General features: G+C 42.1%; 1 protein-coding gene and 1 long non-coding RNA gene across 8 annotated transcripts in view; one reads left to right on the top strand and one right to left on the bottom strand.

Moving 5' to 3' along the window:
- The window catches only part of sorbs3 (sorbin and SH3 domain containing 3), a 31,362-nt gene that overhangs the window by 1,616 nt on the left and 17,173 nt on the right, over positions 1-12,573 (bottom strand). For 3 of the 7 annotated variants that reach the window (XM_032516997.1, XM_032516999.1, XM_032516996.1), the window contains exons 9-20: positions 12,047-12,155; positions 9,530-9,583; positions 9,254-9,361; positions 8,556-8,611; positions 6,609-6,679; positions 6,048-6,109; positions 5,825-5,871; positions 4,958-5,072; positions 4,054-4,179; positions 2,699-3,220; positions 1,771-1,874; positions 1,548-1,654 (exon numbers count right to left, since the gene is read on the bottom strand). In XM_032516997.1, the coding sequence (XP_032372888.1) occupies positions 1,548-1,654; positions 1,771-1,874; positions 2,699-3,220; positions 4,054-4,179; positions 4,958-5,072; positions 5,825-5,871; positions 6,048-6,109; positions 6,609-6,679; positions 8,556-8,611; positions 9,254-9,361; positions 9,530-9,583; positions 12,047-12,155 (1,481 nt within the window). The remainder of the gene's footprint in view (positions 1-1,547; positions 1,655-1,770; positions 1,875-2,698; positions 3,221-4,053; positions 4,180-4,957; positions 5,073-5,824; positions 5,872-6,047; positions 6,110-6,608; positions 6,680-8,555; positions 8,612-9,253; positions 9,362-9,529; positions 9,584-12,046; positions 12,156-12,573) is intronic. The other 4 variants (XM_032516998.1, XM_032517002.1, XM_032517001.1 and 1 more) reach the window with 4 other exon arrangements.
- The window catches only part of LOC116690247 (uncharacterized), a 17,877-nt gene continuing 13,317 nt past the window's right edge, over positions 8,014-12,573 (top strand). The window contains exon 1 of the long non-coding RNA XR_004332209.1: positions 8,014-8,025. This is a non-coding gene — a long non-coding RNA (uncharacterized LOC116690247). The remainder of the gene's footprint in view (positions 8,026-12,573) is intronic.

The raw sequence follows: 12,573 nt of genomic DNA on the forward strand, positions 1-12,573 counted from the left end.
GATCTTTAATGCAATATCTACATTTCTCATTATCAGCAACCCTTCATCCCATGTTCCAAAGGCTCATTCAGGATTAATGTCACTCTCAAACAATTTCTATAAAATTCGATTGAATAACCAAGTTTGTTTTAATACCGTAGCCTATAGAACACCTGTAAAATCCAGTTGCTGTACGTTTGTGATTCCATTTGAGGTATCAGAAGATGCTCCATCATAGATTTCACAATCCCTATTTGAAAAAACTACTTTACTGTCCTTAACCGATACCCCATTCATTATTTTTTGGAATGAAAATGCACATTTTAAGGATTTCTCTGTTTCGTTTTCTATGTATTAAATAGTCTATAAATGTAGTCTATAGTGTATAAAGAAACGCCCTGCTGTCTACAACATTAGCTTTGGAAAAGAATGACTACTCAGAAAATGTTGTTCAATCTTTGTGTCTACACTAACGTAAATGTACTGCTGATTTTGTATATTTTACATTGTACATTAAGTATGTGCTTCGGGTGTGGTTAATATCAGCCTTCACAGGATTCTACCACAACTTCCCATGTATTTAAAATTTCTTAAATTTGATTTATATTTACATGTGTACAAAACTAATACAAATAAGCATAAACGTTGGTGTACAATCTGCAGGAAGGTGACAAATTGAAGGAACCTCAATAAAATTGAGATGCAAACACTTAAGGACACAAGGGTGCCCTGAATAGTTTGAAGGGTGCCCTGAAAGGTCTTTGAAGTCACCCGCTCTTAATACAACAACCCTTATCAAAACTTTTGGAGCGACTTGTTAGCCAGTGCCCTTCACCAGCGTTACAAAAACACCAACAAGGGAGTATATATTCAAAGATTGATGCTCCATCCCTCCAGTAGAGGCCGTAAAGCTGCTCTGGAGGGTCGTGGTGGCCCAGCGCTGCGGAGGAGGGTAGTCCACACATTTGGGAGAAAAACGTGAGAACGATGTGAAAATAGACTGCATCTCATGGTCTTTATTTGATAACTCCTCGGTCCTCTGCTGAACCAGAAGTTAGTCTGTCCCTCCTCGGTGAAGGCCGTCTCAAAGCTCTTATTTCTGCCCCGAGGACCAAGGAGCGGGAATCAAGGAGCGAGCATCGAGGAGCTATCGCCGTGGATACAAGACAGCAGCTTTCACGGAAGCCGTGCAGCTGAAGGGCTTTCTATTTCCCTCTATACAGCTGACGAGTTCATGTGACGCTTCAGAGGAAAGGACGTCTCATCCCTCTAAAACACATTTGCTCGATCTCTCCTGCCATGATTACCCTGCGTCTCTTCCGTGCTTCTTCAGTACGAGGGACTAAGACGGGACGGGGGGGAGGGACGCAAGTGGAGAAGCCACGGACGCAATATTTGGGGTGTGACGTGCAAACAGACTATGGTGGCCCAAATTAAAACACTTTGGGGTTTTTTCTTCTTTAATTTGTCACCCATCTGCATCCTCACATAATGTCATGCTGCACTGTGCTTTCACAGGGAAATACATATACTGGAAATGACATTCTTTATACATTTGTATTCCTTACCTACAAACCAGCCATCATCACATTTCTCCATCACTTGCACAATGTCTCCTTCTCTGAGCTCCAACTCATCGGAATTCTGTGGTTTGTAGTTGTAAACAGCTTTATATCTTAAACAGAGAACAGAAAAACAAAACAAATGGTCTGAGCCACAAATTCACCGCAGCTGCAACACCCGGTCTGTACTGCAACAATGTAGACACATGTACAGAATGTGGGGACGTACGGTTGGCGTTGCACCACTGTTGAATCAGGGTTGTTTGGCACTTGTGTTTGCGGCAGGGAGTTGACGTGTGGATAAGACCGAGCCGCCTGGTTTCGTATCGCACCCTGGATGGAAATAGAAAGCTCATGTCAGGCGTTATGAAACAAGCAGAGGTGGAGGAAGTATTCAGATCCTATATTTAAGTAAAAGTACTAATACCACACTGTAAAAATACTCTTACATGTAAACGTCCTGCATAGAAAATGTTACTTACATAAAGGTATGTGAGTATCACTTGGAAAATGTACTTAAAGTATTCAAATTAAAAGTACTCAATGAAGAAAAATCCGCATTCTCAACTAAGTGATTAATCAGTTAATCTTTTTAGAATCCTGGCCTTTTGCTATTCCAATCAGAGCATGCGGATTAAATGGGGGGGGGATGTATTTTTGTACTCTTTTTGATGTTGGTAATGGCGTCCATCGAGGAGGATGCTATCATTGGCCCTCTTTAATATTTACATGGATGACGTGTGAGCAGCTAAGACAGTGTAAGGCAGGATGTATGACTTGTAACAGGCTAGTGAACCAACTTATGTATGTTGATGATTCGGGTCTCCTAGCAGTGCGGGGTTTCAGGAGTTGTTGAATAAATTCTTCTTCTTATATTTTTGTCTTTTGCTTTTTCATGTTCTGTGAAACAAAACTAAAACTAGTAACTAAAGCTGTCAGATTAAAAAAAATTATCTAAAATGTAGAGGAGTAGAAGTAGAGCATGTAAAAAAAAAAAAAAGGACCTCAACATTTGTACTTGAGTACCTGAGTAAATGTACTTAGTTACATTCCACCACTGGAAACAAGAGATGATGAACAACATTCCTATGAACACAAACAGTGAGAGTGCGGGTGTGGACATGCAGTGACAGGCGGTGCAGACAGTGAGAGCGGACCTGTGAGGGGTCAGAGGGTCTGGGAGTGTGTACAGACGCTGACGACTGTGTGGAAGGTGAAACGGCTCCGGCCACGGAGCTCTGGTTGGCCGAGTGTGTCCCAGCCCAGTGGCTGTTCAGGTTGGTGGGTGAGGAAGCCGGTTTGGAGGGCAGCCAATCGGCCGTTTCTTTGGATACGGGTGTCTGGGTGGGGGAGCGTGACTGTGAAGCTGTGCTGCCGTAAGGTACAGGCGAAGATGGCTTGAGTGGGGAGTGTTCAGGTTTGGGGCTGAGGGAAGTGGGGGTGAAAGGGGATAATGGTGAGCGTGGGCACGGTGAGTGGAGGGGACGCCCTGGACTCTGGGGTCCAGGGGAGACGGGAGACATGGGGCCTGGCGAGAAGTCATCAGTAGAGAATTTGGTACGGGGCATCTTGTTGACCTGGACATAACTGGCTGGGAAGATGCCGCTCCGGCTGGTCCCTGAGATCCTCCCCTCTAACCACATTTCGTCAACACGCCTGGTTATATTGATCGTCTCACCCTAGGGTGAATAGAGTGTTGCAGAGTTAGATATTACACAGACAATAATACAATATCCAATGAGAATTTATTACTAAAGTTTGTTTAACATATTGGCTAGTGTCTACAGCAATCAGTCAATTCAAGTATAGTCTGGATCAATGGAAGTACATTTTCAAGGATAAAGTCTGATGTCAGGCTTTGCCCCTCACGTTCTGCTTTCTGTGTGTCCCCAATGCCATGGGGAACTTTGAGTAGCGAGCTACACGCTGAAAATGGCAGGTTTTAAAGACAATTGGATTGTTCAACAAGTCAAGCCTGCTACAATGAACTGGATACATAGTTAAGCCTCATTAGCTCTTACCAGTGTATTGCCATGGGTACTTCATCCACAATAATCCAACCAATCGCCCCCAAAACGTCCCAGTTAGAGAGGAAATGCCGTAAACATGTTCTTGTAAATTTTTACAATCATTCCCAGAAAGCAGGTAATTTAAATAGCTCACGTTACTGTATTGGGGGAAAAGTTAACTTAATTTAATATTGTATGTGGCGTTTTCTTTTGCAGGGTGCAAAAAGTATTAAGTCTACATTATTAAAGACATGCAAACAATCACGTTATCCAGTCTTTAGGCTAAGCTAAGCTAACCAGCTGCTGGTACAGTAGCTTCCCATTTAGCATTCATTAGGAGAGGTATCAATATTTTCATCTAACTTGGAGAGAATGTCTAATGTCTAATTGTGCAAATCAAATTTTCAGCCAGAAACTGACTTGTACTAATAATTCATGTGTTCCCATACAAATGTGAACAGAAAGCGTCTGCCTCTCTGTTGCGGCATCACAGCAATACTCACTTTACGAAAAGAAAGTTCCACAGGTAGGTCCCCGCTGAAGTTAAACAGAGCCACAGCTTCCCCGTAGTCCAACACCTGCAGAGTGGGAGACTTCATAGGTGTGGGCTTCTCAGTGGGAAGCAGAATCTATGGAGGACAAAGAGAAAGAGTTTTGAGCCAATTTCATAGGGTCTTAAATAGGATTGGGCATCGTTTAAAAAATTACAATTCCAATAGAATCGTGTCTTTATAGGAATTGTTTAGTAGTCTGGATTCCAGCCGAATCTAGCGCCGCCCACAACATTTCAGGTCGGGAAGTTCGGTCTGGACTTGAGCATCATTGAGCATCGTTGCAGAGCAACGATGCTCAAACCAGAGCTGTTGAGACCAATCAAATATTCAGGGCGGGCTTTATACGATGATGGACAGATGATCAACAGTAACGTAATCAACCAGGTCACCAAAGAGCACTTGGGTTTCGTTAACAACAAAGACTGCTGCGGCTGGAGAACTGAGATGTGGAGATTCCGCCATCAGAATCAGACTCATGTTCTGACTAGACTCTGAGTAGGACGACGTCAGGCTAATCATTAGATAATTTGGTTTTGAATCCGATCAGTTCCAAATTTAACAGTTTTGGTTTCCGCAGGGCCCAGGCGCCTGTGTAAGGTGCTCTGAAGTGTGGCTGAAAAAGCCCGGTGAAACTATAAATCACAGTTGAATCAAAATAAAACATTCCTCTTATCTGTGAAATAAGCATGTGACCCGTTTCATCTCCAGCTCTCAAAGAATCAATAAGAACCGGAATTAAAAGGACAAATTTGGAATCAGAATTGTTCTCATCAAAACGGTGCCCAGCGCTAGTCTTATACAACCAGAACAAAGCAAATGTGCAGAGAAACAACATAAAATCGAAGAAATTCACCTCCACATAAGACGTGGGGAAAATGCCAGCTCTTCCGTGATGTTCTCCTTCAAACCAGTTGGCATCTACCTGCCTGTGGATGTAAACTATGTCGCCTTTCTGCAGCGTGAGCTCCCTGAAGACAAGAATAGTGATAATGACACACACTATAGAGAAATACAGAGATCAAAGTTCAAAATGTATTAAGCCCTGGGGGATCCTCAGAGTCAATGCAGGGGGGCCTAAAAAAAAAATGAAGTCTTAACATGAATCCAACATATTATTGCAAATTTAAATCCCCACTTTACGGACCTAGGTGGTCAATATAATCCACAGAGACATTTAATCCTAAGGATTCGCTGTGCCACATATATGTTTTAATATTTTAAAATGATTTATAAAACCATGCTATTTAGGATTCTATCCAACAACAAAAAAGGTATTTATAAAGGTTCTCGACCGCTCTACACGTTATTGTAAGCCCAGTTTAATATGCAACTTCATTTTATACAATATATGTTGTAGGGGGTCCCTGCTCCATCTCTCTTTCAGTTAAGGGGTCCTTGGCTTAACAAACGTTGACGACCCCCTGATCTAGATCAAGGCCGCCCAATTTGGGGCCCGTGCGCCCTATGTTTTGGCCCGCAATGGCATTTGACATGCTCATGCTTCTTCTTTTATTTTGAAAGTACTGTCAAGTCCTAGATGTAATGAATGAGAAAGCTTCTGACTCCCCCATGAGGAATTCTAAGTAATGACAACAAAATTGTCACATGATGAAAGCCTTCTGTGACCTGCTAGTATTGCTGTTTTCTGTGAGAAATGAAAATGACTATGCAAGAAAAGAAATGGCAAATCTCTTTTATCAGCTCACTGAAAGTCACTCACTTGGGTGTCTGAGCCTGGAAATTGAACTTGGCTCGCGCCGCTTTCATCTGGAAGAACAAACAATCAGTCCGCATTTTGGGACAAGTTGTACAGATGCAGTTATTAGGTGAACAACCCAGAATGCACAAAGACAAAATGTCAAAACTTAAAACCCCTTCACAAAATAGCTTTAAAAAAAAGATTTTCCAGGCTTTTAGGCGACAAGACAGTTGTGGAAACTGACCTTTTTCTCCTCTTTCTTAGGTGGGAGCTCCATGGTTTCATTTGCAGGGGAAGGACGTTCTACTGTGGAGCAAAGTAAAGACACAGCGGTATGATTGGAGACTAAAACGTGCACTCTTTTGTTCAACTAATGTTGTTGTTGGACATGTTGCTATGAAAAAGCAATCCTAGCCTTAACAACTGCATAAGTTCAAAAAAGGGTCCAGGAAATAATTCAGGCTAGCTCCACCTGGACTAATTTCCAGAAAAAAACAATTGGAAAAAGCTAATCTTAAATCCGTTCTTCCGAGTTACATTTCCTATTTTTGTGGGCTTCCTCCCCACCCATCTACAGCATCTTATGATTCTGTAGGGAGGGGGCGCTTTCCGCTTGATCAGTCTAGTCTAAAATGTTGAAGTAGAAGACAACATTGGCAATGAAAGAGAATCATGGGACCTTGAAATATATTAGATTACTGCAGGAAAGCTTTCATCAAATATAAACTGCCTGATTAAATGCAGGGGCCTTCCCATATCTTTGGGTGTGTTGCAGAGCCAAAAAGGGAAGAAACTCCATGTTTACCATGTGTGGGAGCAGAGGTCAATGATGTGCCAACAGAGCGATGGACAGGTTGCTTGGCTGCTGATGAATTGCTGAAAAAAGTGAAGGAAATAAGCTTTTAATGTTTATATTACTGTCACTGTCTCCCAATCAACGGATAGGGTTTCTAACGGCATCAAAGTACAGTAAAACCCACACATACTGAAATACACACAGCCCAATTCTGCGTTTGTGGAATTTTCTGCAGATTTATTGTACGCTGGACAGAGATGAGATGAATAATCAGACGCAAGAAGACCATGCAGATGACACTGTGTGAGTCAAGTTGCTGTCTTTGAATTGAAAATCTGGTTTTGATAAAGTTTGTAGCATAAGTTATCTTAACAGCCCCATAACTCCATTCATGATCAGTATCCAGAGTCTATTGTTTCTGAGTTTGGAATTAATACAAAACCCAAAGCTTCCTGTCTGGCTTCCTCTGATCTTATTTGCATATTTCCAGACAGGGTGATTTTGTAGTCCAAAATTTGCAGCTGCGAAACACACACACACACACACACACACACACACACACACACACACACACACACACACCACACACACACACACACACACACACACACACACACACCACGTCTCACTATCTTGTGGGACCCGTCATTGAAATAATGCTTTCCCTACCCCCTTACCCTAACCTTAAATATCACAACTAAATGCTCACCTAACCCTCTTACCCCCCACCCTAACCTTAACCCTTACCCCCACCCTAACCTTAACCTTACCCTCACCCTAACCTAACCTAATTCTATCCTAATACCAAGTCTTAACCCTTAAACCGCCCTTTAAAGTTGTGGGTCCAGCATTTTGCCCCCACAAAGCTTTCAAGTATACCCCATGAATATAGTTAAACAAGAACACACACACACCCACACCCAACCCACACACACACACACACACACACACACACACACACACACACAGTGAGATAACAAGAAACTGTCAATATCTTGCTGCTGTTTTGGTTTCACGTCCTTAGCAACAGGTTCTTTAAAAAAAAAAAAAGGCCTTATACCACCTGGCAAGAAAAGGTCAAAACCTATGAACTCAACTTGGCAAACAACAGTGAGAATCCTGCAGGAGAGCATTACGCACATGATGAGAAATGTGGAATGCCACCCGCTGTTTGAAGAAACAAATACAGTACTTGGACTTGTTAAAGTTCAACAGCTTCCCAACAGAATCCAGCCCAGGAGTCACCTGATCAACTAACAGAACAGGTAGCCTGCAGAGTAATAATGGTTGTGCCTTCCAATCACAGAGCTGGGTTTCTTAAAAACATCAGGAAGCAATGGGCAGCTACTCCCACTTGATGAAGCAATGTCAAAGTGGATTAAGGGCTCAGAGGAGGTCTGTTATGTGGTGACTGACCCATGGACCTGTCCTGACCTGCATGGCTCTAAAATACAATCTACACAATGAAAAAGAATATCACTTCAAGAACTGCTAAACTGTCAATAACATGATTTAAATGTAGTTATTAATAAAACTGCTTTTACTGTCTCGAGTGGCTTGATATGTATGTCTCTGAACTCCACTTGTTGCTGAACAAATTCCAACAGTAACATGAACAGAAGACAGGAATGCCACAGCTTTGTTCAAAAATAAGTAACGGGGAAAAACGTGCCAAGAAACACAAGCTATTCATAGTCAGTACTAAAAAACCCTCATTCTACATTAAACAGACTCATTGGCATGTGTTAGATAAACTGTACACTTTGAGTACAATGGTATGTTTGAGCAACTGACCACTGTCATGTAATAACGAGGGGAAAAATTTTTTAGTTGGAAATAGCATCACAAATGATAGACAAAAAGTATATGTTATAACCTGCTGAACATCATTTGAAGTATTCATATTCCACCAGGCTTTTTTATTTTTTTTTTATTAAAGTAATGTTGTCAACTGACCTGTAGTTTGTAGTTGCAGTCGTTGGAGCAGTTGCCGGATCCCTGTCTCTGGCCCCCTGAAAGCAGAGCCAACATTGAAACACACAGTTTGTTCCCTGCAGCGTACCGTATCTCACTGCTCAGAGGAAATCTCACAACAACTCAGACAAAGTAGAGGTGCTGACCACTCCCAAAGGAGCAAGAAATCCCCTGGGTCCTATCCTCCTCGGGCTATTCAAAACAACACCATTCATGATCTGTCTGAGCTGCCTGGGATTTCAGTCAAATCGGCAGGCCCTTAGAAGCAAAGTAAATCACAGAAGAATCAAAAAGGTTTTTGGCAGGGCTGCATCCAAGTCGCTCTCTGAATCAAGCAGTGGGGAATTGTAAAAAAAAAGGAAGTTCTAAACAATGTGTGATTAAAAGGATGATTGATTGGGAAAAAAAAAGTTATTCTATTTTTTTGTCAACTTGCAGGCAGGTGATTAAACACAGCAGATCAATCCAAGAGCAAGGCAGTCAAGTCAGGCAATTTCCAGGCGCTGTCATCCAGCTCGCAGAGGGAAAACAACAGCTAGCAAGCAGGGAGGGTCTCACTGAGACACGCAGCTTCTAATGAGAGTGGGGGAGTAAAGGGTGAGGATTCTGCTAGATTGGAAGGGAGGAGGTGGGGGAGTAGGGATGCTTCAGCAGAGAGAGTCAGGACGGGGGCTCAGTACCTCACCCCGGCCTCGTCGCTGCTTCTTCTGGGAAAGGGTCCTCTCTAGGCCCTGGATCTCCGAGTCCAGCTCAGCCTCAAACCGACTCAGCTCAGAGACCAGGCTGGCCTGAGACCAAGCAACGTGGAGTTGGAAGGGAAAAATTAAAACACTTATACAGTGTACTAAAACATTTTTTCGGAGCTAATGGTGTCCCTTTGTAACGATTTGTAGGATGAAACATGGATGGAGTGAATGCAGAAATTGAAATGGAAAGCAAACGTCAAAGCAGCTCACCTCGATTGAAGTGGACTTTGGTGTCTCCAGTTGTTTCTTTGGGGACACGCGGTCCTAAGGACAGAAAGAGAAAGTGACAACAAGAATGAACAGAAGTTTTGGGGTGTTTGGGGAAACACTGAAGCCGGCACGGGTCATGCTGCCCCCATCTCACCACTTCCAATAGATTTTTTTATTAAGAGTTTAAAGGGATTTGGGACCACCTGAACAGTGTGCCCCATAAAGATTTTGACCAAATAGCAAATGTGATGTGAAATTAGGACTGTGCAATTAATCAAAATTTCAATCTCGATTACAATATTGGCCTCTAATCATTACAAAAACGGAAAAACCAAGCAAAACAATGTAGTCTTGCAAGTAAACTCTAGTCTTGTCAAGATAAAATAAAATGGGAAATCCAATAGGAGAAGTATTTAGGGAAATGTCACAGTTCAGTGTGTTTTTACAACCAGGGTAATGAAGTCAAAGAGTTGTTTTAAGATGTGCATAATTCCAATTAAAAAAAACATCCAGAAACATGTGTAATGTTTACAATCTGCATAAAGTTATGAACAATAACTAATAATGATAATATTTACATGAAAAAGGCAAAAGGTAAAAAAAAGGCGCAAACTGTTGCAAAACAAAATTCACCAAAATGCAGGAAATGAAGAGTTTTATGCTCAAAATGTCCATAGAGACCACCGGACACCCCGGTTATAATTTGCCCCCCACTAATGTTGAAACTAACGTTTCTGCTAGATAGATCTTAAACCACTCTCATGCTCACAATAAAACCAGGCTAAGGCTACCAAAATGATGCTAACAAAGTACTGCTAACTTTATGTTGCTAAAGTTATAATTTTGCATTCACAGCATGAAATCAGTTAACATTCGCCTTGTCATCATTAAAGCTTTAGTGCGTAACTTTTTGATATTAATGAATGTCCGTTACATTTGAGCCATTGCCAAATGAGTTGCTACGAAGCTAATTAGGACTAGCAGTTCCACACAACTCTCTCTGGATTTCTCAGTATGACTGTGCTCAGAAGATTGTGGCATCTGGCGACTTTTCCACACAGAAACTCTAGTGAAGACAATGACCTTTTCTGAAGAGTCCATCATGTTTTTTTTATCGTCCATGTCCTCCTTGGCTACTAGCAACTGCGTGGAGGAGGAGTGGGGACGGTACGCCGACAGTGTTGTTGTCATTACTTAAAAGTCCTCATGGGGGCGACAGAAACTACGCACTATAGCTTTAAGTTTGTTGATGACACTATCATGTACATGAATAGGTTCTTGGCAGCCATTCTGACTGCTACTCAAATTGCTTTCTCGTGCAAACCAGAAAGTTTGCCATGCAAGCCAAAAAAGTGCAATCTTGTGCACACCAGAAAAAGAAAAAAAATCCCATGTCCCTTTAGGGGCTCCATATGAACTTGATTTCACAACAGTCGATACTTCTTTCATTGTCTCTTTACAAAAACCTAACACCGAGAGAGCAGCTGATTCTAGCAAGCATTACTTTAAAAGGCTCTGCTGGCGACAGACTCCTCTACTCCATTGTATGTTTTTTTTGTGTAAAACCTTGGCTGAATGTGTCCCTCTGAACGCCAAGGCCTTCCCCTCAGCTGGGACTCATCCTTCTTACAATCCCAGACTGTAATGTCAGCGTGGGGCAGCACAACACCTGATATGGTCTGAGCGCTGCATAGCTTTCTAAACGCCGTCCAGGGGATAGAACATGGGCCGCTGTCATAAAAAAGGAAATGAAATGAGTCTCCATGCTGTGAGCTATTATACACCACAAGAGGTTAACACCATAATACGGATCACAAGACACCTCGCCTCCCGTGTGGGGAGTGGAAACAAAGATTCCTTTTCTTCACAAGCACGGACACAAGGCACGATATGCACCAGATCTGGGACATTGTTGCAAGAAACATTGACAACAACAAAAAACATAGAGACACCGCTCTGTAACTCACCAGGATGTTTAAACACAATGACACACAGAAACAGCTGCACACTCAATTACAAAAAAGGTTCCTGGAGCACACGGGACAATCAACTACAACCCCAGAGGTAAATAAATGAAGAATCAATGTGTCACTAACTTGTAAATCACAGACTTTCAGCACAATACTTGATAGAAACAGCAACATAAACACCTAGATTATGTCTTCTTTTGTATGAAAAGCTAAATAAATGAATGCTGGATCTTGTGAATAGGAGAGAAAATAGGGCACATCCGGTGGATGACCACACTCACAAGTTAGCTCGCGTGAGAAGATGAAATATGAGGATTTAGGCTTAATCCTTAAATAAAAGGTGCCCATCCTCGAACCTGTTCTTGATCCGCCCCACTGAGGAAAATCTTGTGAATGTGAGACTACACAAAGAGTTCCAGGGATAAGAGCGAGCAACAATGCTGGATAAAACTAGAGGTTAAAAGATGCACACATTTTCTTTAATTTTTCATCTTGAGTGTTATCACGCTATCTTTGATAAACTATGAGTGCATGTGAGGTTTGTTACCTGGCTGTGGCTTCCCGAGGGGGTGCTCTTTCCAGGCTCAAAGTCGAATATGCTCCTCGGCTGAGGGGGCTGCTTTCCCGGGTCTGACAGCTTATCTACATCCTCGCACCTGAAACACAACACCGCAACACACACACACACACACACACACCATGGACAGCAGTTTAATCACAGCTTCATTGTTCAAGTGCCTGTAAAAACAAATCCAAACTTGTCTGTTCCACACAATTTCCCTCCACTGCTCTGGGCCTTTTTGGTTGCTATTCACATAAGACGTCACCTGCACTGTTTATCTGATGTAAGGAGTAAATTCATACTGGTTTGTATTAGGGCTGGGCCATCATACTTTATACAGTGGCTTGCATATGTTTACACAGCCATGCTAAAGTTGATTAAAAAGAGAAATTAAAAAAACATCTTTTGGAAATTGATCTTAATGCCTTTATTAAAAAAGTTAGGAAAAGCCAAGCTTTTAAGGACACCAATTTTCTTTGTGAATGAATGATGTATTGTAAATAAATAAATGT

The sequence above is a fragment of the Etheostoma spectabile genome, chromosome 5, assembly GCF_008692095.1.
Source record: "Etheostoma spectabile isolate EspeVRDwgs_2016 chromosome 5, UIUC_Espe_1.0, whole genome shotgun sequence".
Taxonomy (NCBI): Eukaryota; Metazoa; Chordata; class Actinopteri; order Perciformes; family Percidae; genus Etheostoma; species Etheostoma spectabile.